The sequence below is a fragment of the Camelus ferus genome, chromosome 9 (genome assembly GCF_009834535.1).
Source record: "Camelus ferus isolate YT-003-E chromosome 9, BCGSAC_Cfer_1.0, whole genome shotgun sequence".
Taxonomy (NCBI): Eukaryota; Metazoa; Chordata; class Mammalia; order Artiodactyla; family Camelidae; genus Camelus; species Camelus ferus.
Genome location: NC_045704.1, coordinates 35,708,346 through 35,735,049, shown reverse-complemented (window position 1 = coordinate 35,735,049; position 26,704 = coordinate 35,708,346). Strand labels below are relative to the sequence as shown.

General features: G+C 37.5%; 1 protein-coding gene across 1 annotated transcript; it reads left to right on the top strand.

Moving 5' to 3' along the window:
- Positions 1 to 218: 218 nt before the first annotated feature.
- On the top strand, positions 219 to 26,704 carry BBS2 (Bardet-Biedl syndrome 2). Its single transcript, XM_006190104.2, has 17 exons — positions 219 to 526; positions 4,714 to 4,941; positions 9,000 to 9,125; positions 9,388 to 9,450; positions 10,212 to 10,289; positions 13,189 to 13,293; positions 13,377 to 13,463; positions 15,980 to 16,115; positions 16,355 to 16,494; positions 17,344 to 17,488; positions 17,572 to 17,743; positions 18,366 to 18,495; positions 19,675 to 19,806; positions 20,298 to 20,435; positions 21,204 to 21,316; positions 25,380 to 25,528; positions 26,225 to 26,704. The coding sequence occupies exons 1-17, from the start codon at positions 410 to 412 to the stop codon at positions 26,329 to 26,331; spliced, it is 2,166 nt and encodes a 721-aa protein (XP_006190166.1). The 5' UTR covers positions 219 to 409; the 3' UTR covers positions 26,332 to 26,704.

Sequence of the window (26,704 nt, the reverse complement as noted above, 5' to 3'; positions counted from 1 at the left end):
AGTGTGTGCAATCTGCAACGGTGCAGCAGCTTGGTTGCGGTACTAGAAAGAGAAGCCCCAGAGGGGCACTGGCTAGGACACTGCCACTGTGAGCTGAGTTGTCGAACCCAACGCGGTTAGGTTACTGCAAAAAAACACGCAACCCAGCCACGCAGACCCAATTTCAGCCTCAGCCCAGCGTGAGGCCCGACCGCGCAGCCGCAGACTTAGGAGGGCGGGTCTGCGCAGCCGCAGAAAGAGCTGGCGGCCTGGGGTCCAGCTCCGTCCCTCTCACTTTCCCGCCCAGACCTGAGGCGGCCGGAGCCGGTGTGGTCGGGTTTGGTCCCCGCGTCCCTCGCCGTGGCGGTGAGGCCGGGTCCGGGGCGCCGGTCTCAGTCCACTAGCCCTTTTCTTCTGAGCCACCGCCATCATGCTGCTGCCTGTGTTCACCCTGAAACTGCGCCACAAAATCAGCCCCCGCATGGTGGCCGTAGGGCGCTACGACGGGACTCACCCGTGCCTGGCGGCCGCTACCCAAGCAGGCAAGGTAACCGCTCCCACCCTCTCCTATCCGCACGGGGCTGGGACCCCAGTAGTCCCCAGGGCCTCCGCGGGCCGCGCCCCTGCAACCCCGCCCTTCATTCTCCAACTCCGCCCCCAGCCAGGGTTGCCCGGCAACCGGTCTGTCGTCTGGTTAGCTCTCCATCCTGTGCAGAAATGATGAATCATAACGGGGAACGACTTTTCTGAGCAGTTAACGTTGTCTCCAGGCACTTAGACTCAGCCAGTGTTGGAGTCTCTGTGCAGATAAAGAGCTTAGGGAAGAGAAATCCCCAGGAGGCAAAGGGCTTGGATAGGGTTAGAAGTAGTGGCAGACCCCAGATTTGAGCCTAGGGCCTCTGCCTGTCTCTCTGGAACTACCTAGTATGTCACACTGCCTCTCAGAGCCAAATAACTTTACGGAAAAAAAAATTACAAAGATCCCTAACTTAAATTACTCAGATTGCACTTATGATCTTTATCCATGTATATTCGTCTCTTCCTATAATTTACTCAGTAAGTACCTATTAGGTGCTTACTATGTGCCAGGTGCTGTGCAAGGTGTGGGAGTCACAGAGATGAAAAAGGCATGGTCGTTCAACATTCACCCGAATTACTGAACACCTCCTTCGTGCTAGATCTTGGAAATTCACAGATAAAATTGGAGTTCTTACTTTCAGAAAGTTTGTAGTCCAGAAGGACAACAGACAAGGCAGATCAACAAGGCACTGTGTATTGATGGAGATATACCCATAATACATGGAGTATAGTGACACCAGGCGTAATAACTTCTAATAGGTACAAAGCCTTATTACATTAAGTATTTCAGGATCCTTTCTATGTTGCCAACGGCAGCAGCATAGCACAGGTTTGGTAGATCCTGGCTCCAGTACCTACTAATTTCATGACCCTGAGCTAGGTACTTAATAACAGTATCTACCACATAGGGTTGTTAAGAGGATTAAGTAAGTTACTACACGTCATGTGCTTGGCATCTAGGCAGTGGCTGCTGATTGTTAGCTGTCATTTTCTTTTTATTACTCCCACTTTACTGATTAGAAGTAACGGTTCAGAGGGGTTCAAAGCAATGTTTGAGGCTGCTCAACTGGAAAGTGTAGAAATGAGATTAGAGTGCATGTTCTGTGACCCAATGTGGATTTAATAAGCTAACATTTATAGAATGATTTATAGTTTTCAAGACACTTTCACCTATGTTGTATGTTTTCTCATATGCTACATCTTGGGATGCATAAACAAAAAGTAATGATTCATTTTCATTAAATGGTATATAATAAGAGTAAAGCATTTAGCACAGAACCTGGTGGATAATAATGTTAGTTGTAATAATGTTAGGAGGCACTGACAAATACCAAAAATAAATTCATATGTCTTCTGCTATAGATGCACAGCAGCTAAATAAATGGGCTGAAAATGTCTCATTGATATTAGCTCAGCCCCTGATTCATTGAGGGCTTGCTGTGTGCTGGGAACTGTTCTTAGCTCTGCAGGTACAAGGGTGAATGTGACAGACAAGTTTCACCCCCTTGGAGGTTACCTTTGAGAGAGGGAGCCAGACAGTTAATACACACACACATACACACACACTGTCTCCATAGGAGAGAAACTGAGTAAGGGGATGGGGCTGATGGGAGATTGCTGTTTTAGACAGGGTGATCAGATAGGCCTTTGAGAAGATCACTGTGAATCAGAGGTCTGTAGGAAATGAGGAAACAAGCCCTTCAGACAGGTGGAGTAAGTGTCTTCCGGGCTGAGGCATCAGCAAGTGCAAAGGCCTTAGGGTAGAGGTATGTTTGGTGTGTTCCAGGAACGTGGGAAGGCTGCTGGAGTGAAGTGAGGGAAATGGGGAGATAGCTAGTGGCAGGACCATCTAGGGCCGTGGTAAAGACCTTGGCTTTAATGAAGTTAGTGATGAAATTTGGTTTATGTTTTAGATAAGGGGTGACTGGCTGGTGTTGCAACAGAGATGCAGGGAGGTGAGTGTGGCGGCAGGAAGATCAGGCAGAAGTTTCTATGGAAGCCTCTTCATTAGAATGTGACCTAGAATGGGAGGCAGGGACACAATTCTTGGTCTAGGTTTTTGGAGCTGGGGGGAAAAAAAGGAGAGACAGAGAGAGAGAAGGTCCTATGTTCCTTGTAATTGGAATACTTTATGCTCAGAACTTTAAACAAATCTGAAAATTTCTGACCCGATCTTTTATCTTGAGACTTAAAAAAAATTGGTAGTATTTTATGAGCCAAATAATATACAAATATATTCTCTTTTAAAAACAATTAAACATTTCAGGTAAGGCTAAAGCCCTCCTTGACCGTTGGGGCCTGTGTCTCTAGAAACAGGATTTTGTCATTTTCAGTGGGACTCTGTTGTGAATGGAGAGCTGACTTACTGGGATCTGGTTTCTGAACCTGAGCAAGGATAATTTAAAAAGGAGTTTCTTGTAGGATGAACATCAGTGTTTTCCTCTGGATGCTTGTTTCTTCTCAGCATGGAGTTGAGGGGCTTAGTTGGCTTGATATTGTCAGCAGCACCCCCTCAGCTAGAACAAATATGTGAATTTCAACCAGTCCTTTGGCTGAAGGCACTGGGAGTAATCTGTTTGTTGTGTGACTGAGCTTGGCTTTCTCCTTGCCTGTGGAACAGGTGGGTCTCCTGGGCACTGATTTCTGTGTGCAGAGAACATCAGGAGGGGAACTAGGGAGAAACCAGACTCCTGGGATACTTGTTGCTTTTGGCATCAAACCCTAAACTCTTTCCCTTCCAATAACAATGAATATGAAGTCCATAGGTTATTCCCCCTCCTGTTCTTTCTTAGCATCTCTAATTACTAGAAGACTCTGTAAGAATTCTTTTGTTCAGAGCTATTATAAAAGGAAGTAAGATGTGGCTTGAGATTAGAATCTAGAGCCAGACACCAGGCTTGTGTCAGCCCTGTTACTTATCAGTGGCGAGACCTTGGGAAGGGCCTTAACCCCTCTGACCTCATCTGTATGTCAGGGCTTGTTGTGAGGACCAAATGCAGTAACGTTTGTAAAAGCATATTATTAAGTATAGATAAAGGAGAACGTGAACACAAAATTGAGCAAATACATACCTTTTATACATGTTTATATATTTTTCTACATATTCTATATTTAACCAATCTTCTGAAATTTATTCTTTGTTGAATAGGCTACCTTGTTTATATAATAATTTAGTATGAATCCTACTTAGATTTATACCAAAGGGTGAAATGCTTATTTAAAATTAGCAAATTCTAGAATTAGAAGGGACTTAAGGGATCTTTAGTCCAATTTCCCATCCTTTTTTTTTTTTTAATTGCCTCCCATGGAGCATTTTTCAGAAAATGAAAATTTCCCCAATGAAACTTAAATACCATAGATATACTGTATATCTGGCTTTTTTTTTACTGGCCCTTTGGGGCTCCACAAGCCATTCTAATGTCTCAGATCCCCCCCCCCCCCACCTAGTTACCCATCTTGGGAGCAGTATCACCCCTCTTGAGAATGCATGTTCTAGTCCAGACTTCCTTACAGATGAAGCCCAAGGAAACTGAATGATTTGTGTGGACACTCAAATGATTATATTTATGATTGTTGAAATTGTTAAATTAATCAACCTTGAGCAAATTATTTCTGCCTTACTAGTATAGACTATGAAAGCCTTCAAGAAACTTGATGTGTGTGACTCAGTTTAGGTTTGTGAAACAGATTTACTAATTACCACATTTAAAACTACCAGTTTTAAGGGTTAGGAAGTGAATTTGTTAGACACTTGGATGAAAAATACTAACGGAATTGTTTATTACTCTATTTTCTCTGATGCTGCTGGTATGTAGCAATTTTCATTGTAACTGGTGGCAGCTTCCTATAGGTTGATCAAGAAAAGGCTGGTTTTAAGAGTACTTTAACATCCTGCTAGTGGGTAGTGTATAAGCTGCCCTGATAAGCAACAACTAGATCTTGGCCATTACATTGTTCTTTACAAGGTTAAGAACTACTGGATTTCCACAATTCATAGTGATTGAAAGCTTGCCATGCACAGAACTGTGAATGGGTGTTTCAAGTTTTGTATGTGATTAAAGTGACTTATTTGTTGATAACCTGAGTTTTTAGAAAGATGTATGTTTTTACATTTTTGGTATTTTAAGGGGATATAATTAACTGTTTTTGTTTCAGGTTTTTATTCATAACCCTCATACACGGAGCCAGCATTTTGGTGCATCCAGAGTCTTTCAGAGTCCCCTGGAGTCTGATGTTTCTCTTCTCAACATTAACCAGGCAGTCAGCTGCCTGACTGCAGGCGTATTGAACCCTGAACTTGGCTATGATGCTCTTTTAGTGGGGACGCAGACTAATCTTTTGGCTTACGATGTCTACAATAATTCAGATTTGTTCTACAGAGAGGCAAGTATACCCCTTTATAACCATAAAGCTCCGATTACCTGTTAATGTTCATGATTTTTTTTATACTTGAAAAAGATCAGGCATTTATTTTGGTTTATTATGTGACTGTTGTAGTACAGTTAAAAAATACGAAGATTTTGCCATTTGCATCTCCTTCATGTACTTGACATTTGTTTGGTCATGGTTGGTAACCACTTGTTAACACTCCAGCTTATCTCTCCTGAGATACATCTGATACTACCGTCTGTCAAGATTTTCCATTGAGAATTCAGCCAACAGCCAGGAAGCCAGCAAACAGGTCTCTTGGTGGCTTTGCATTGAAGTTTAGTATAGTAGTTTATAGGAGAAGCACTTACTGTAGCCTGCCATCTGCAGGCTGTTGAAATTTTAATATCCAAATAATCCATATTTATTATAGAAGAGGTATGGAAGCAAAATAAAAATAACTACCTATAATTTCTTCATTTGGAAATAACACTTAGCTCTTGAATTGATTTATTCAGACTTTTTACTAAGTATTTGTGAGTGGATTTTTTTTCTTATAAGATGGGATCATACTATGTACATGTAGCTTTTACTTTTTTTCTATGACAATTTTATTGAGATAAAATTCATATGCCGTATAATTCACCTATTTAAAGTATACAGTTCAGTTGTTTATAGTTTGTTCAGAGAGTTGACAACCATCATCACAATTTATTTTAGAACATTTTCGTTATCTTGAAAGGACACCCAGTACCCATTAGTAGTCACTCCCATTTTCCCCCAACTTCTCACCCTTAGGCAACCACTAATCTACTTTCTGTCTCCATAGATTTGCCTATTCTGGACATTTTACTGCATGTATCATACTTCATTCTTTTTATGGCTGAGTAATATTCCACTGTATGTGTAAATAAAATTTTATTTATCCATTCATCAGTTAATAGACACTTGGGTTGCCTCCACTCCCTGGCTATTACATGTGGCCTTTTTATTCAATAATATATATATTGTGAAGTATTTATATCAAAGTTATTATATATCTGTGCTTTATTCTGGTTGGCTCTATAGTATTTCATTGTGTTAACATATCAAAATTTGTTTAACCCATTCTGTATTGTTGCATATTTATATTATTTCCATAGTTCCTCTGTTATAATTGATAATTTCATAAGCATATATCTTTGCCAGCTTCTCTGACTATTTCCTATGGATAAGTTCTTAGAAATGCAAATTTTTCTTTAGTATTTTTTTATTAAGGTAAAATGTACATAAAGTGAAATCCACATACCTTAAGTGTGCAGTTTGATGAGTTTTGATCCCTGTAATCAACACCCCCTTTAAAAATATAGAACACTTCCATTATTTCAGAAAATATTGTGCCTCATTCCAGTCAATTCCTATTCCCCATAGATAGTCACCATTTTGATTTCTGTCACCTTAAATTAGCTTTCCCTGTTTTTGAACTTCATACAGATGGAATCATATAGCATACAAATGAAATCATACAGAATGTACTCTTTGGTATCTGGCTTCTTTCACTCAGCATGTCTGTGAGAATCATCCGTGCTGTTGCTTTTAGCAGTAGTTCTTTTATGTTGCTGAATAGTATTCCACTGTGTGACTATGTCACAATTTGTCTGTTCTTCTGATGATAGACACGTGGGATGGACATTTGGGTTGTTTCCAGGTTTAAGCAATTATGAATAAAATTGCTATAAACATTTTTGTACTAGTCTTTTTGTGGACATGTTTTAGTTTAGGAGTAGTTGTACCCTTTTACATTTCCATCAGCAATGTATGAGAGTTCCATTGCTGCACGGTCTTTGTCAACATTTGGTGTTACCAGTGTTTGTAATTTGAGCCATTTTAGTAGGCGTGAAGTGGTATCTTACTGTGGTCTCATTTTGCATTTTTCTCGTGACCACTAACATAGAACACCTTTTCTTGTGCTTATTTTTTTGTTTGTCTTATTTTGTGAAGAGTTGAAGTCTTTTACCTATTTTTTTATTGGTAGTTTGGGTGTATTATTGATTTGTAGTTGTTCTTTGGATATACTGGGTATAAGTTCTTTGCCAGATTCACATATAACAAATATTTTATCCCAGTATGTGGTCCCAGTATGTGGCTCATTCCAGTAGGTAGATGTCTTTTGATGAGCAAAAGTTGTCGATTTTGATGAAATCTAGCTGATCGGTTTTTTTCTTTAATGGTTAGTGCTGTTTCTGTCCTAAGAAATCTTTGCCTATTCCAAGGTCACCAAGATACTCTTTCTGTGGTTTTGTACAAGACTGAAATCGAGTTTAGGACTGTATTAGGGTTCTCCAGAGAAACAGAACCAATAGGGTGTGTGTGTGTGTGTGTGTGTGTGTTTGTGTCTATGTGTGTGTATGGAGAGAGAGAGAGAGAGAGAGAGAGAGAGAGAGAGAGAGAGAAAGAAAAGAGGGATTTATTTTAAAGAATTGGTTCATGCAGTTGTGGAGGCTGGCAAGTCCAAAATTTGCACGGTAAGCCAGCAGGCTGGAGACAGAGGGAAGTGTTGATGTTGAAACTCAAGTCCAAAGGCAGTCTGGTGTCAGAATCCTTCCTTCCTCAGGGGAAGTCACTCTTTTTTTTCTATTTAGGCTTTCAACTGATTGGCTGAGGCCCACCAACATTATAGAGGGTAACTGATTTAAATGTTAATCTCAGGGGGAGGGTATAGCTCAAGTGGTAGAGTGCATGATTAGCGTGCATGAGGTCCTGGGTTCAATCCCCAGCACCTTCTCTAAGAATAAATAAATAAATAAACCTAATTACCTCCCCTCACCAAAAAAAAAAAAAAAAAAAAGAAAAAGAAAGGAAAGGAAAAAATGTTAATCTTATCTAAAAAATACTTTCACAGAAACAGCTGGAATAATGTTTGACCAATGTTGGGTACCATGGCCTGGTCAAGTTAACACACAAAATTAATGATCACAAGGATTCAGCTTTACAACTGCTGAGTTAAAAACCTTTTTTAAGTGAGATTTTGCATAGATATTGCTAAATTGCTTTTTAGAAAGATTCCTGTCTTTCCGCCTCCCCCTCAGAATATGAGAGTGCCTGTTTTATCACAGCCTAACCAACAACAGATAGTATTGTCATTTTCCATCTTTGCTAATCTGGAAAGTGAAAAATGACATATTGTAGAATGAACATCTTTCATGTTTGTTGGCTATTTGTATTTCTTCCCTTGTGAATTTCCTGTTTATTTTTGCTTGGATTGTTTACCCTTTTCTTATTTATTTACTTTATATTAACTGTCTTATTAACAAAAACTATTAACTCTTTGTCTTATATATTGCAGTTATTTTTCCCAGGTTATTTTTTACCTTTTAACTTGATTGATTGACCATTTAGTAGTTTTGATTTCTTATGAATTCTTTTCTTTCTTTTATAGCCAATCTATTTCTTTTATAGTTTTCATAATTAAAGACTATGTAAGTAAGGACTGTTTTCCTGTACAGTAAACAATTAGTATTTCCGAAGATGTCCTTGAATCTTCTAAAAATAAATTAAATTATTACACTTACGTACTTTGCTCAAGTCTAAGACATTTATTAATTCTGGATGGTGGGTCTATAGGTGTTTGTTTTATTGTTTGTAGTTTTTAGTGCTTTACAATTAAAAAGAGTAGTAGTAAGAGAATTGGGTAATAAGTATTAAAAAGATTTCCATCTGAAATGGTTAAAATAGATTACAAAAGTTTGGCTGTTTTAAAGGCATAAGTATTGATTCTCTAGGGAATTTGGCCTCTAGAACCTGGTGGTCCAAGAGAGCCTGACATTTTCTAGCAGGCTATCGTAGCAGATTAGTGTGGGAGGCCAAGGGCCCGAGTTTATCCTGGATCTCTGATCATCCTTGCATGACCACATAACAGCCCCAGATGCTGTCCTCTGTGGACAGCCCTGGCCTGCCTCTCAGGAGACCATGTGGCTTCTCAGAAGTGATGACAGAGGAATTTGAGTATCCAAATAAAAATAAGGATCTGTGTTAACTCTAGCATGCCTGCGCATCATTGTGTTTGAGAGTTTATGTCTTTTCTTCCTTCTCAGGTAGCAGATGGGGCCAATGCAATTGTGCTGGGGACACTGGGAGACATTTCCTCTCCTCTTGCAATTATTGGTGGAAATTGTGCTCTGCAGGGCTTTGATCATGAAGGAAATGATCTCTTTTGGACGGTATGAAGAACAAAACATTCTCTTTAGTGCTCTTAAACATTTTTACTTTTACTGTTCTTTAGGTCTTGTTTGTTTGTTTTACCACTGACTCTAATAAATAATAAAAACAAAATAGAACAATACTTCTAATTCATACTTTAGAAAAGAATATGAGTAATTTGAATTCTAAATTGGTGATTTGTATCATTCTCTTTCATGTGGCTCATATGTTTGCATTAAGTGAAAAAAGATGCTATATCAATGATTTTGGTTTTATTTTTAGGTTACTGGAGATAATGTTCATTCCTTGGCCTTGTGTGACTTTGACGGTGATGGGAAGAAAGAGGTATGTGGGGGAGGAGAGACTTCTTTTGCTCAGCTCAGTTCATACATTTTCCCATGACAGTGACGTTAGTGTTGAGAGAAGTGTTAGCTTCTTATGGTTGATTTTGGTGCTCTGTTACCTCAATGATGAGCCAACTGGCCTCATTTGTCTTTCTCCTTTCTTTTGAACAATAATTCACTTGTGTCAAGACCTTGATGTTTCAAAGACACAGGACAGGGAGAGAGGGCAGAACAGTTGATGGGATTGCAGTCATATTCCCAATCTTATAACTTGATTTTGATGCTTTGAGTACCTAGTTCTCCATTTTGGCCAACTTTTCCAAGAATCTAAAAGTTTTAGAGATTGGCTCTTAGCCTTTTTAAAGCTATTCTATTGGTAACTCTAGAAATTAGCTTCTTGAACAGCTGGTGAAGTACTGTGTTGGACAGTGACTTACCCTCCACCTGTTCACAGATACTAGGCTCTGGCTTTTGAAACAGGGCTTCCACCTGGAAGCAGACAGACATTGAACCAGGGTGCCTGGTAGAAGAACTTGTTCTGGTAGGGGGTTTAGCCCACGTGACAGGATCTGTAGTAGCCACTTTTTCTTCACTGACCAAATCTTGACATCATTAGAGGGAATCTTTCTGAGCATCACATTACTGGGAAATTGGAACTTTTGAGTGTCTGTAGCAACAAAATAGCATGTAATTTTTTATTTATGGAAATTTTGCTGTGTTCACTTGCTGAAAAAATATGCATGATTTTTTTTTTCCTTTCAGCTTCTTGTTGGATCTGAGGATTTTGATATCCGAGTTTTTAAAGAAGATGAGATTGTGGCAGAAATGACAGAAACAGAGGTAACAAGTGCCACCTCAGAATTATAACCTTGGGTGAGATAGATCAGCACAGTCAGATATAACTTCACAGAGAGCATGGGCATCTTCTCACAACCAGACTGTTTTTGGGTAAAAATTGTGAAGATTAAACAGAGCTGTACATTACAGAGAAAGAAGCATTTAAATATCCTTTATCAAGATATATTTTGAAAAGACTGATTATGTGTTCAGTATAACTTTTCTCTATTTAAAGGTATATCTCTTTTAATGAGCTAATACATATTAATAATAATAATGGCAACCATTTATTATGTACCTGATATATGCCAGGCACTTTTCTAAGGGCTTTACATGAACTTCCTCACTTAATCCTACAACAGCCCTATTAGGAAGGTATTATTAATTCTCATTTTACAGATGAGGGAACGTGTTAAACTTCTTTGTTACATTACTTTCATAAGGTCATGGCTATTAAGTGGCGTGGTCTAGATTTGAATCCTTGTGCCTTGTCCTCCACCTCTCTATCATGTGTATTAAATGGGATTGAATATTGAATGAAGGCCATAAATGAGATTTTTATACTTTTCCTCTTTCAAATTAAGTACTTCTGAGGCACATTTCTGTAGGTAAACTTAAAAATTAGATGTTGGAGAACTTGACTAGTTTCTTTGTGATTAGAATTACGCATGTAATTGAACCCGAGATGTTTCTTAAAGAGTTAATTTTTTTAAAGCAGTGTCTAAAGGTTGCTCTTATCCTTTGTAGTTTTGGTATTCTTAGGATATTTATTTGCTGCTGGTCTTCCAGGATTGGGCAAGATGGAAACAGAGAAAAGAATTGGGATATTCTGAATTAAGGAGGGAGAAGAGGATAAAGGAGCAATGGCTTGTGAATTGTTAATGGGTAGAAAAAAAAAACCAACAGAAGGAAGTCTTAGAGATCAAAATGGTGGAATTGTGCAAAATTTAATCAGATGATATTTGGAAGTCTGCATTAGAAAAGCTTGAGGGCACTGGCCTCAATACTGACCTTGGCCACTTGTCCTTGCTTCTCGCCACTTACCAAAGCTGTCTGGGAAGGACAGGCATCTGTTCCCCTAATTACAGAAGGGAGACCAAAAGCAAAGTATGCATATTGGAACATGAAGTGTTATCAATGATTTTAACTAGTTTACCTTTATTATAGATTTTTACTTTTTATATGTTCATAGTTATTATTGTAATTGTAAGCTGATAGTTGTGGATAGAGGAAATTGAAGGGGAGAAATGAGTGCCCAAAGCAGCAATCTGAAGCTGTGTGTCTGTACAGAGAATTCTGTTTGTGTGTGTGTTTAACATGTGCTCTTCTGGAGAGAAGATCCTTAGCTATCATTAGCTTCTTAAAGGGGGTTGCCATCACGCTGTTACCCGTCCCTACAAAAAAAACCAGCTTGAGCACTGGCCTGCAAGTGCTGTGTCCTGCACTACCATCTCCCTTTCATTCAGATATGTAGCAAATCTTTTTCCATTTGGTGGGAATCTTTGAGGTTTTGTTGGCTTTCTGTTTATTGTCAGTACTAGATGTGAGGGAAATACATTCTTTGAAACACCTTTTTCCTAAATTCTACAAAAGGACAAGAGAATATGAAATAGAGCAAGAGGTTTGAGATGCCTGTTGATCCTCTAGTCCACAAAAGAAGAAAGTAGTGAACTAATGAAGGACTAAGGAACCTAGGGAATCTGGGGCTAAATTTGTGAAACTGTGGACTTTATAACGTTGTTCGTTTCAGGGCTGTTTTCCTGTCCTCTGGGTTTGATTTTGCTCCTAGTTCAAATGCCTTTTTGCACATCAGCAAAATTATAATTAATTTGGCAGTCAAACAGTACTGCCAAAAGAATGTCTTGAGCTAAATAATTCTGGAGTCCTACACAGCACTTTGTATTCAGAGTTAAGTGAAGTGGGTGGTTTTATAGAAAAGCTGTGGGTGTAGAGGAAATTACATAACTATTCTCTGCTTTACACAGTTTATTTCCTAAATATCTCTTATATTAATGTCAGAGTTAGAAAGTGGATCTGCAGGATCATAGATATCATTAAGCTTTAGTTTTAACATTGAAGGATAATTTCATTCAGTATCTAAAATTTTATCCTTTTAAGTATGTTAAATCCTCGGATAGTTCTGTAAATATTTTGGTATAATATATGCATTCTGTATATTGTTAGATACATACACAAATCCATGTGCTGGGTTTTCACTTTTCAAAGGATTATATTTTCTTCTAAAAATGTCTTTCATCTCTAGCAAACAATAAATCATATCATAGGAAAGTATACACTTACAGGATGTTTAATTGTGGGTTTTAACTATATTCAATACATTGTAATAGTCTATAATGAAAAAGAATATGATAAGGAATATATCTATGTATAACTGAATCAATATGCTGTATGCAAGAAATTAACACAACATTGTAAATCAACTATACTTAAATAAAAAAAGTCTTTAAAATTTAGACTGTAGGAAAAAAATTTAGGCTGTAGGATATTGTAAGTAAGGAAACTAGAATAATCATTAAAGCATTTTGAGTTATTGTGTGTTACGTCTGTTGTATGTATTCCAGATCTTGTGTACTTAGCTTATTCCTCAATTCCTCAATTTTATTATTAAAAAAATACTTTTTTTTGACACTTGCTACAAATGCTTGATCTAAAACAGTAAGCTTTGTGAGTTTATTTAGTTCTGATTATCCAACTCTGAAATAGATGACACAGATCAAAGAGAAGAGGAATACATTCCCCACTAATGGATTGGAAGTGCATTTAAATCTAATATTAACCCACTTATAATAGCAAGGCATGCAATTTTATAAAGCCACACTTTGCATTAAATTGATCCTTAGTGAAAAGATGTTGGTTGTATCTTTTTCATTATTTTTTGCAGATAATAACCTCTCTTTGCCCCATGTATGGCAGTCGGTTTGGTTATGCCCTTTCCAATGGCACAGTTGGAGTTTATGACAAAACAGCCCGATACTGGAGAATTAAGGTTAGTATGATCTAGCCTCTGATATTCAGGGATTTTATACTTACTGAGAGATTTGTATACTAATTATTGAAATTCCTTTTCAGTCCAAAAATCATGCCATGAGCATTCATGCTTTTGACCTTAATTCTGATGGAGTGTGTGAACTGATAACTGGTTGGTCCAATGGGAAGGTAAGTTTAAATAGTAGAGTTCAAGTATAATTCAGAGTAATAATTGTCTGAGATATATTGGCTGTATGACTCAGAACAGTAACGTGAGAATATAAACTTGAGTTCCTTGGCTGTGCTTTCAGATTTAACTTCTTAATCTTTCCACATTTTTTCTTCCTGCTCTAATTATCAACACTGCAGAGTGAATGGGTATCCTTTTGGTCTTATAAGCCCTATATGGGGGAAAGTCTCCAGGAAAGCTCTAAATCTTTTCTTTGAAGGAATGAGAATCAGTTTAATCAGGTTGATCTAGGCATAGGCAAGTTAAAAAAAGAATTTTTAATAAGCTAATAATGAGCTGTTTGTATAGTTCTTTTCTAATAAATCTTCAAGTCTGACCAAAAGCTTAGAATTAATGGGAAGAATCATGTTACATTGTTTTCCCAGCTATAACTTCAAAATAGAATTTTTTGCTTCTTTCCTTTTTTAACTTCAAATAAGAATTTTCTGCCGTCTTTTGGCAAGTCAGGATTGTCTTGTTAGGACTGTCTAAGTAGCTGCGAGGTCTCCATGGATACCATTTGCCCCAGCTCTTTTTTCTGTCAGTTTCCATTGCCTAAAGGAGATCAGCTAATTCCATCTTTTCTTCTTTGGTTTTTCTTTACTTTTGGCCAGTGCCATGTAGCCTTCCTTTGCTCTTGTGTGAAGAGTAGACTCTAAAAAACTGTTAGGTTGGTTCTTGCTTCTCCATTTGGTTTTGTCTTTGGTATGGGTATTGACAATTATAAAAATAGATTATGTAGTTGCTTATTAAGAAACTTGAAAATCCATAAAATGGACTCTATTCTGGGGGAATATGAATTATTATGATTGATCCAAGAATTAGAAACTACTTGACTTGAGAAATTATCAGAAGTCACCTTCAGATCTGACTCTGGACCTAGATTTTTTATAGTTAAATGCTTTCAAAATTTTAAAGAAATTTCTATTATATAATCTGTTTGAGAGCATAAAAAAGATAAGTAAACTACATGGTTCATTACATAAGTAGAAAAACTGATATCTGCACTTAACCAGAATAGCATTAAGGAAAAATATACAGATCCAGCAGGTGAATGCAGGTGCAAAATTACTAAATTAAATGCAATTTAATTGTCAACTATTCAGTTTTAACTAGCCACTTAATTTTGTCTTTAGTATGTCATTTGTTGAGTTGGAGGGTCATCTCTTCCCAGGCAAAACCTTCATGTTGGATAAAGCAAAAAAGTAGAATATACAAAGGAATATAAATTTGTAGCCCTGTTTCTTAGTTAGCAAATGAACCCTCTTCTTTGCTAAATATTGTGGAAATGCAGTGCCAAAGGCCATTAAGTAGCTAGAAAGAAGCAAGTTCAGTTCAGTCTGAGTTAGAGGGTTCTGTTAAAATGCTAAGAGCTTTGGTTAATACAGTCCATTCATTACTTCACAGGCTTTAGCATCCATAATTTTCAGGCTTACATGATGTTGTTATTAAGAGCATGGTATTCTCCAGACAAGGGGTGGGAGCTAGTAGTAGACTATGACCTAAATGGATGTATTTTTTTCATTGCAAAGTTTGGCTCAGAAAAATATTTATGGAAAGACAGAAACAGTGAGTGGCACCAGTCACAGAGATGCTTGCTCTGTCAGATTTTCTGCAGCTAGCCGCTTTTGATGATGCATGTGTTCTTGCTTAGAACAAAGTCATCATTTTAAGTGGTTATCCTCGTTGTTTTGAGATGCATTTGTTTCTGATGGGTTGGTTATTAACTTGCCTCTCTTGGGAAGAGGAGACTCAGGATAGGAGGACTAAGGTACCTCAGTAAATTATGTGGAAGAGGGACCCTTAAAAGGGGCTATTATAAAAGGTTATATGGAGAAAGATTGGGCTAGCTTGGCATTTTTCAAATTTTAGACGTAACTATACTTTATTCATTCACATCTAATGAAGATAAAATCTTTATATAGAGTTAACATTGTCTTCTATACCTCTGTGTGCCAGGCCCTGTTTTAAGTGCTTTACATGTGTTAAATCCTTCAGGCCTCGTTACAACCCTGAGGTGTCGATACAGTTATTTTCCTCGTGTTCTTATTATTGATCTCTAGATGGGAGACCAAGCACAGAATGGTTGAGAGACTTGCCCAAGATCCCACAGATAGTAAGTGGTAGAGCTGGAATCCGAACCCGGGCAGTTTGGACTTCTGCACTATGCTGTATATTCTAAGTGTACTGCCTCTCAGCCAACCCCCTTCTCCAGATGAAATACTGTGTGAAGGCCAATATGTGAAACAGCTTTTGTTTAAAAAGAAAAAGAAGGCATAGCTGACTGAGGTCCCTTGTGGTCCCCTTGGCCTTAGTGGTTATAGGTGCCTTCTGAGAAGCCACAGGGCTCCAAGGAGTACTCTTGAGAACTTGTAGACTAAAGCTGATTTTAAAGCTGATTTCATTTTAAAATTTTGTGTGTTTTTTTTTTTAAATGTAGCATAAGCTATTTTTCAAGTTCTTGTTTTATTTTTAGGTCGATGCTCGAAGTGATCGAACTGGAGAGGTTATCTTTAAAGACAACTTTTCCTCTGCCATTGCTGGTGTGGTGGAGGGAGATTACCGGATGGATGGCCACGTACAGTTAATCTGCTGCTCAGTGGATGGGGAAAGTAAATTGGGATCCTTCAAGTAAATCCTTGAAAAGTCAGATTTTCAATTTGATTGGGTCAGAATACCAGAAAACACCACTGTAAAGTATTTGTGTTGATAGCCTTTCATCCTAATAAATCCTCCTAAGTAGGGGAAATGAGAACTTAGGTTTTAAGAACAGGTGATTGATGACTGAAAAGTAGACCTGGCTGTACTTGGGATATTCCTCAGTCTGGTGAGTGTTTTTTCCTCCTGTCAGTCCGGGGCTACCTGCCAGGCACAGCCGAGATGAGAGGGAACTTCATGGACACCAGCGTAGAACAGGACCTGGTCCGAGAGCTGAGTCAGAAAAAACAGAATCTGTTACTGGAACTTCGTAACTATGAGGAAAATGCCAAGGTAAGTCCTAACGTGCAAGGCAGATGAGAGTCTGAAAAGTGGAGAATGGCCAGGAGGACTGGCAGTTTGAAAGAAGGAGAGTTTCAGTGTCTGCCATGGCGTGGGCTCCCCAGCCCACTGGTGGAGGCACGGATTGCTTGGCCTTTCTGCCAGTGTCCACGTTAAGAAGGCATGTATCCTTTAACCTAGAAATTCCACTGCCGGGCAGTTAAACTCTGGAAATGTTCTCATGAGCATTCAAAGACGTTTACCGCACCACTATTTTAGCAGGGAAAAGTCGGAAGGGACTTAAATTTTCATCAGTGGTAGGAAATGTGTCCTGGGAATATTAAGCAGCTTAGAAGAATGAACTATATATATGTGGATTGATATGGAAGGGTAAGGTATTGCTGAGTGAAGGAAATATGAATAGAGTATCTTTTATCTATTTCAGCAACAAATAACATACAAATTGGCAACTACAGAAACTCTGTGTGTGTGTGTTTGTGTGTGTATATGTACATGTATGTACCAAACGGGCTGGCGGATGAGCTGGGGAGTAAGACTTAATTTGTCCTGTCATGCATAACTGAGTTGGCATGTGATGTGCTAAGTGAATTTCTGTATTTAAAAAAATACAAAAAAATGTAAAAGGCATGCTAGGGTACAGTGGACCCTAACCACAGAAAGGGATGAGGGTATTTTCCTTTGGGACATGGCCTGGTAGAGCAAGAGCACTACTGAGGTGAGTCCTCTGAAGTCTACAGAATCAGATTAATAACATGATGGAGAATCTGTCTTCTGAAGCTGAAATTGACATTAGTTTGCTGTTCTGGTGACCAAGTTGGAAGTGCGTGGGGTGTTTTGCAGGCTGAACTGAGCAGTCCAGTGAACGAGGTGGATGGGCATCGGGGGATCATCCCAGCCAACACCAAGCTCCACACTGCCCTCTCCGTCAATCTGGGGAGTGAGGTGCAGGCTGCCCATGCAGAGTTGGACATTTCCACTTCTAATGGTGGGTTGTTACAGCTGGCGTTTACTGGCACCTGTGCTGTCTTGGAGTGATTCTTGGACTGCTGCCTTCTCTCTTCCCTGCAGACACCATCATCCGAGCAGTCTTGATTTTTGCGGAGGGAATTTTTCTAGGTGAAAGCCACGTGGTGCATCCCAGCATTCACAACCTTTCCAGCTCCATCCGCATCCCAATTACACCTCCCAAGGATGTCCCTGTGGATCTGCACTTGAAAACCTTCGTGGGATACAGAAGCAGGTGACTCTTTGCAAGTCACAGTTCATTTCCAGATCTCACCTAGAGGAGAGCAAAATGTATAGACTTCCCATTATGCCGTGGATTCTCTGGGGCCAGATAAGCCATTTAATGATTTTTCACACCCTGGCAAGGTTTCCCATGATCTCTTATTTTTCTAATTTGAAATCTTTCAAAAAAATAAATGAAGAGTATAAAGTTTAAGATGGTTATTTTCTGGTGATCTCATTTTCACAGAAGTTCCAAAAATACCTTTAATTGATGATTTAGTTTTGGCCTCTAAGACTATAAGGGTCAGGTTGTACCTTTATAATAGAGTTATATATAACCTCAGCTAGTGAAGAAAACCATGAGATTCATGGAGGACAGAAGCCTTTTCACATTCCTTTTAGAGTGTTTTAAACCCTTGGTGCATGCATGTATATATGCAGACTCATATTATCTCTAAATTCCAAACTGCTTTACTATGGGACTTTAACCCCCAAGGTTTTTGGGAAGGGATTTCTTCAATAAAACCCTAAATATCAGCTTGATGACCTGGTAGTGACTTTATTTTCTGGGCCTTGCACTTTGAAGTAACAGTCTACACAGGCAATTCTCTTGTGTTCACATTGGTTGGCCGTAGCACCCAGTTTCACGTATTTGAGTTGACGAGACAGCTCCCCCGATTCTCCATGTATGCGCTGACCAACCCAGACCCTGCCAGGGAGCCACTCAGTTATGTCAACTTCATCATCGCAGAACGGGCACAGAGGGTAAGTATCTGGTTTTTTTCTTTCAACACTTTTGCACTTTAGAATCCTTTGGATATTATTTCATAGAAGGGGGAAGTTATGTGAATGTGTTATTTGGTAGCAGTAAATATGACATGAGTTATGTAGCTTGGAGTTGGTGTATAACCTGTAACACAAATATTGCTAAAATATCTTCCATTTTGGAAAATTATTCAAAAATACTTATTTTGGATAATCAATTCAAAGATTTTTTTTGAATAATTCACAATTGTTTACCTAAGCAGTCCTTAGTTATAGGTGAATTCTTAGCAGTTTTTAATTCCTCTCTTTCTTTTGTTGTGGTCTTAATGTGGTTGTCCTGATCTAGTGTTTCAAGAGGAGCCTGCATCAAAATGGAAATGGGAACATTTTTGGGTTCAAGTACTCCCTTAACTAATTAAATTCTTGGTGGTCTTAGGGAATTCCCCTCACCAGTCAGAGCCCCAGTTTTCTTATCTGTAAGTGAGGATAGTCTTACCTCTCAGGAGGCCCCTGAAGATTACATAATTGGTACAACAGCACTTCGTATAGTTTAAAGGACTAATATCTGTGGATTTTAAGCTTGGCTGGGCTTCAGAAAGCCTCTCAGTAAGGCTTTGTAATCATGTAAATTCTCAGGCCCTTGTTGGCCTGTGAAACTTGAAATTCTATAGGCAGCCCCCTTCAAAAGGCCTCACAGGTGGATGGATCTTATGTGGAACCTTTATTGTAAACCACTGTAAAGTATTATAATTTATATTACAATTTATTCTTTACCTGTAGTGTGGATGTATCTCTGTGTGCTGTGTGTGCATGCATACTTCATTTAAATTTTTTTAAAGGATGGGATGGAATGATTTTAAACAGGGTGTAGCCACAGAAGAGCTGTTGTGTAAACAGAATTAGCATCATACCCGAACAGTTTCTACATTTTGTATAAGATTATGTCTAAATAGAAAATGCTGCAAAATCATGCATGCTGTGGGACCAGACATAATTATGACTGTTACTTAAGAACATGTATGAGGTAGGAAAAAGGAGTGTAAATAGTGTTTTCTTGGTAGGAGGTGAAGTATAATTCTTTTTTTTTTAAACCAAGAGGTAAAACTAGAAAGAAGGATAACTCTTAATAATGACTGTACTTTAAAAATGGAAGTTCACTTCATCCTCTTCATCTTTAAGGTTGTTATATGGCTCAACCAGAACTTCCTGTTACCAGAGGACACTAACATTCAGAATGCTCCATTTCAAGTGTGTTTCACATCCTTACGGAATGGTGGCCAGCTGTATATAAAAATAAAACTTAGTGGAGAGGTAATTTTTACTGTCATGGGCATAGATTTATCATGAAATGTTTACCATTCAGTGTAAAGTGAGATGGGTGACACCAATCCCAAGGTCATAAAACCACATGTTTCAACCTAGTCTGTTAGTGTTATCATCTCTTTCACGGGGATATAACCTAGAACAATGGTTTTCTGCCTCTCTCCCTCCTACCCTTCACCCATTCCTTGGCTTATTTGGGACAGGTTAGGAATACAGACGAGAACAAAACATTTTCACTGTGTCAGTGATTTTGTTTTTCAGTTTATAAGGCAAGAGGATTGATTTTTTTTTTTTTTTGCCTGCTGCTGGAAGTAATGAATGTGATTTGTAATTTCCTTGAGGGTTAGACCTTTATTTATCACCACATATAAGTTTATGTTCAATAAATGTGTTTAACATGGGGACATTCAGGTACTATTTCAACTAAGTTTGTCTTTAATATCCAAGGATGCTAAACTTATCTTTTTCCCTCTGGATAGATCACTGTAAATACTGATGACATTGATTTGGCTGGTGATATCATCCAGTCAATGGCAGCATTTTTTGCCATTGAAGACCTTCAGGTAGAAGCAGATTTCCCTGTCTACTTTGAGGAATTACGGAAAGTGCTGGTTAAGGTGAGGGCACCTTGTGAATGCATTTCTGACACCATGGTGGTCTAATGACATTTGAAATATTTCTCTTAATGATACTACAGATGAACATGTTACATGATAGTCATGTTTTAAAGAGTTGTTGCAAATTCTTTTTTTTTTTTAAACACAAGTATTGGGGATTGAACTCAGGACCTCATGCATGCTAAGCATGTGCTCTGCCACTGAGCTGTACCCTCCCTCAACTTGCAAATTCTTAAAATCCAAATTGAACTAACATTAGTTAAAGGGTTTCTTTTATAAAAGTGAGTGATTAGCTTGTGACCACCCTGCTTTCTTTGTTTGGTTTAGGGGGATACTTTTAAAAACCTATATTAACATTTTCCTTTGCTAGCTCTTCATCTTATCTGTTGTATCTACTTTGTTCTTTGATTTAGTGTTTTCCAACAACCCAAAATCGAAAGAAAAGAGAAAAACAAATATTGTGATTGGCTCACACTTAATAACAACATTCCCATCCCTGATCTCTAAAATGTTACTATGTATGTTGCTTGGGCTCATGATGCTAACAGGTGGAAAGGATTCACATGAATGTCATCTCGAGTGTTGGAGGCAGCATAGACTAATTATTTCATTGACGGGGAGGTGAAACAATGGGAGATAGTTAAGATGGGACAAGTGAACGGTGAAAAGAAAAGGGCCTTGGTATATAGTCAGTCGTGTCTTCTCAATTTGTCCAGTTTTCAATAAGTTTCTGAGGCTTTTTAATTCCTGGGTGTTCACGGTCTCCAGGTGGATGAATATCACTCAGTGCATCAGAAGCTCAGCGCTGACATGGCTGATAATTCTAATGTGATCCGAAGTTTGCTGGTCCGAGCAGAGGATGCTCGTCTGATGAGGGACATGTGAGTATTTACCATGGCTAAGACAGGTGCATGGTTTAAAATGTCAGCAATATGGAGAAACACATCTCAGATGCTACTAGTGGGAGTGTAAATTGGTGCAGAGACTTTGGAAAATAACATGGCATTATCAGTAAAGTTAAAAATGTGCATAACCTATCACCCAACAATTCTTCCGGTTTATAACCTCAAGAAACATGTACATATAAACCAGGATATTAGTACAAGAATGTTCATAAATGCATTGTTCATAAGAATCCCACATGGAAGCAATCCAAACTAACATCAACAGTATAATTGATAAACTGTGATATATTCTGTATAATGAATACTACATGCAATGAGAATGCATGTGTCTGAATGACATACAACAACATGGACAAACCTTATAAACATTAATGGAGATTGAAACAAGTAAGACTCAAAAGAACATGTACAAAATGCTTCCATTTATAGTTTGGAAACAGACAAAAACTGTATCATTTGGGAAGCATAAATAGATGATAAAAATATAAAGAAATGCAGGGACAAGATTATTATATAAGATAGTATTTTCTCCTAGGGGAGGAGGGACGCTGTTCAGAAAGAACACTTTGGGAAGCTTCTGGGATGCTGGCAATGTCCTGTTTCTTGACCTGGTTAACAAGCATTTGTTCTATGAGTTTTTCTGAGTATGTATTATATTTTATAATAAAAAAAGTTAAAAAATTTGTGCAGGTCTAGCTTCTTGCTAAGATGCAAAATTTATCTTGGCAATAAAATGTACTGAGATGGAGTCAGTAAAATAGTTAACCAATGTCAGATAAATTTATATGTGTATTTTAGAGGTAAGAGTTAGCCTAAGGTGCTGCTTGTTTCTTCCTGAAAGGCCGGAATCATTCGCAGATTGTTAAATTAGTCTTGTGCAGGAGTAAGTGATTTTTAAAATAATTATACTGTTGAAAATTTAAAACACATACAGAAGTAGATTGAATTATGTAATGATTTCCTGTATACCAGCCATTTAGCTTCAATAGTTGTCAGTAGTCATCAACTAAGGGCTCATCTTGTTTCGTCTCCACATTCACCTTCTTTCTCTTCCAGGCACTGTATGATTTTGAAGCAAATTCCAGACATCATATAATTTTAGCCACAAAGACTTCAGAAATGAGTCTTGAAAAAACAATAACCACAATACCACTATCGCACTTAGAAAAGTGTAAAATAATTTCTTAATATCACAAAATATCTAGTCAGTGTTAATATTTCCCCAACTGTCTCATAAATGTGTGTGTTTTAAGTTGTTTTGTTCAAATCAAGATCCAACCAAAGACCAAAGATGATGCACTGAGTTTGGTTGATAAATCTTTTAATCTGTGTGTTTGCTTGCTCACTTTTTCTCCTAGGTCTCTCCTTCTGTAGTTTCCCGTTTTGGATTTTGCTAATTGTATCCTTGTTGTAATGTTTAGTATTACTCTTCTGTCTTCTGTATTTCTGTTAGAATGGTAGTTAGATCTAGAGGATTGATCAGATTCATATTCAGATTCAGTTTTTTGGCAAAAATACTTAATAACTGGTGCTATGTACTTTCATGAGGATGCATGTAATATCTGGTTGTCTCTTTTTATTATGTTATCAGCTGTTGATCTTTGCTGAGATCAATTACTTCTTTTGGTACTTGCAAAATAGTGATATTTTAATTGTTATTTTTTCATATATTAGCTAAAATACTTCTATAAATAATAATATTCTCTCATACACTATATATAAAATAGATAAACAACAAAGACTTACTGTGTAGTACAGGGAACTATATTCAATATCTTATAATAACCTATAATGGGAAAAATCTGAAAAAGAATAGATATATATCTATATATGTATAACTGAATCACTTTGCTGTATCCCTGAAACATTGTAAATCAACTATACTTCAATTAAAAAAAAATTACATTCCCTCACAAATTAATAAATTATTTGGTTTTCTGAGGTACAGTTTGTACTAGAAAAGCAGGCTATTTATTTATCAGCTTTAAAATAATGGGTTGGTTCCCTAGCATCTCCAAGTTGACCAGTGAGATTCTAAAGTCCTTATTAACATATTTAAATCTGCTTCAGTCCATTTCAGTTATTCTTTATGATGGCTCAGTTGTGCTGTCTTTGGCCAGTGGAAGCCTTTTCAGGTTGGCTACTTACCTTTGGACAGGACCCATCAGTTCCATTAGTTTGTTTTCTTGTATAAGATGTTTTAGGCTTATCTGGTGCATATTCTGTTCTGAATCTGGAATCAGCCATTTCTTCAATGCTCGTTCTTTTTAGTGGGAAATGGTACGTAGAGATCATAGTCTGAGCATTAGAGATGCGGATTGCTACTGTGATGGTTATTGATTCTAGCCCTTTTCAATGGATAAAGCTAGGAAATGTATTCATACTATTTCCACTTCAAATTTAAGAGTACAAGCTCTTATTTAACTTTGATATTAAAGCTGTATCTCTTCTCTCTCACATCGAAAATCATGGCTCTAATCACTATCAACATAACTATTGGCTTTATCTTATAGTACACACAGAACATTTAAGGATGAAACCAATATTACTATCAACAATATGATTGCCAAAAATGGTGTAAGATTTTTTTTTCTAGTTCTTTGTGTCTTTAGAGTCTTTATGTTTGTTCAAGATATGTTTTTTGTCTTTGAGGAGTGTTTTATGGTTTTCTTCATGTAGATGTCAGACATTGCTGGTCAAGCTTAAGCCTAGGTGTTTTCTTTTTGCAGTTGTAAATAGGATCTTCCACATTGTATCTTTCAACTGGTTTTTTGTTTGTATATATGAACACTGTTGATTTCTGAATGTTGATTTTATAGTCTACTACTTTACTCAGTTATCTTATAGTTTAGTTTTTCCAGATATATACTTGTATAATTTGTAAATTAAAATAGTTTTACCTCTTACTTTCCAATTCATTTTCTTCCAGTTGTTTTCTCTGAGGTATATAAGATTTTCACTTGTTTCTTGCCAAATCGCTAGGGCTCCCCCTTTTTCTCTCTCTCTGGCTTTTTTTTTCAGTCAAAGAGATGTTGCTGGCTTTAGGTATTTGTGCTAAACTTGAGAAGTGACCAGCAACTTCTAAATTCCCCCTTTCCTGGTTTATTTATACTTCCTTTAGAAACTATCAGATGTACATTGTATTTATTTTTTAAAATCAAGTTAGTTGATATATAATTTACAATATATGTGCATAAAATTCACCCATTTTAGGTTTACAGTTAATAAATTTTGGGGAATTTATACACTTGTGTTGCTACTACCACAATCAAGTACCTTTCCTAACCTCCAGTCCCTGGCAACCACAAATCTCATTTCTTTTCCTATAGTTTTATTTTTTCCAAAATGTCATATAAATGGAATCATACAATATGTAGCCTTTTGAATCTGGCTTCTTTCACTTACATAATGCCTTTGAGATTCACCCATATTGTTGCAAGTTATCAACAATAGTTCATTCTTTTTTGTGGTTGTTTAATACTGTTCTGTTGCATGGCTATCCACACTTTGTGCATCCATTCTCAAATTAATTGACATTTGGGTTGTTTCCAGACTTTGGTGATTGAGAATAAAGCTGCTATAAATATTTACATACAGGTTTTTTGCAGACATGTTTTCATTTCTTTTGAATGAATACCTCATAGTAGGATTGCTGGGTTGCATAGTAAGTGTATGTTTAACTTTATAAGAAACTGCCAGTATTATTCTGAAACTTGGAAGATAGCCTATCGCCTTGCTCAGTTTTCCCCACCCTCATATTGTGGGCATGGTAATTCTTGGTTCCTAAATTCAAACAAACCATGGATAAATAACTAAGGAAGGCCACTTACCTTCCATGTATTTGGAAGAAATAAGACTATTTGGTAGAAAATTCTCAATGTTTTCAAAGCAAACTTTAGTATTACCCTGTCTTAATGACAATACAGCTAAAAATCTGGTGTGTGTTCCTTTTTTTTATGTCTAAGAAGTTTGCGTATCTTTTCACTTAAGCCTGCCATATTGAGGTACAGTGGTGTTAAATTTCTACTTATGTACACAGGAAAACAATGAAGAATCGCTATATGGAACTCTATGACCTTAATAAAGACTTGCTAAATGGATATAAAATTCGCTGTAACAATCACACAGAGCTACTGGGAAGCCTCAAAGCAGTAAATCAAGCGATTCAAAGAGCAGGTCGTCTGCGTGGTAAGTCTCTTTGTAGCACTGTATTTTGCCTGTAATTTTGGGGTGAGAACCATTGAAGATGGTGGTAGTTTCAAGAATTCATACCAGGGCTTGTATCTATAAAGATCCCTTTCACACTCAGGCTGGTGCCGCTCACTTGAGGTGTAGTCAGCCTGTTTTTTGGCTTTAGTCTGTCTCCAGACTTCAGAAGGAAAGAACACTTTCAGCTCCTTCCCTTAGATCTTGCTGCATCCTCTAAAGAAAAACCTAGTGACATTGACCGAGAGGAAAGCCTTAAATACTCCTGTCAGAAAAAAAGGGAGACGGAAATTTAATGAGTTAAGCGTCCAATTTAAAGTTTAGATAAAGAGCAATAGAATAAACCCAAAAAAGTAGAAATATAGCCAAAGATTTATACCTGGAATCTGTTGTTTTGGGTCAGTGCTTTGACCTCCTTTTCAAAATAATCTTTGCTAGGTGGATATGAGCTTTGATCCTTTTCTGTGAAACTGACTCTTGGTTTCTAGTTGTGAGATGGTCTCTCAGCTTGGTTTGTGATAAATTCCCTCACAAAGGTATCTTTTTTAGGGAATGGAAAGATAAATTAGTTAAGTTTGCACTACCTACTTTTATGTTGTTTAAAGATGGCCTCCGATTTATAATTTCATTTTTAATAATCTCTTGGCTTATATGGATTTGGTGCTTCTTCTCACACAGTTGGAAAACCAAAGAACCAGGTGATCACTGCTTGTCGGGATGCAATTCGAAGCAACAACATCAACACCCTGTTCCGAATCATGCGGGTGGGGACAGCGTCTTCATAGGAGAGGAAAGAATGGGTAACGAAGTTCGTAGAAAGTGTTTTTCTGTAAAAATCTAGGCTGGTTTGCTTTGAATCACATCCTGTGAACCCTCGGTGCTGAGAATGAAAACAACCTTGGTGAATTGTACAAATGAAAGACGAAGCATTGCATTTGAAAAGTGTATTCTTTCTATTTTTAAATCAGTAGTACTGTTGTCAATACTAGGTTTGTACAGAGGAAAAGGAATACTTTTGAAACATTAGGGCTTCAAAGTCCTGTTTTTCTGTACATATGTAAAATCAGTTATAGAAACATCTTTTTCCTTGAAATTGTAATTGAATTTGTAATTAAAAATAGATTGTCTACTTTTTCATTAAAATTTAAAGGTGTTGCA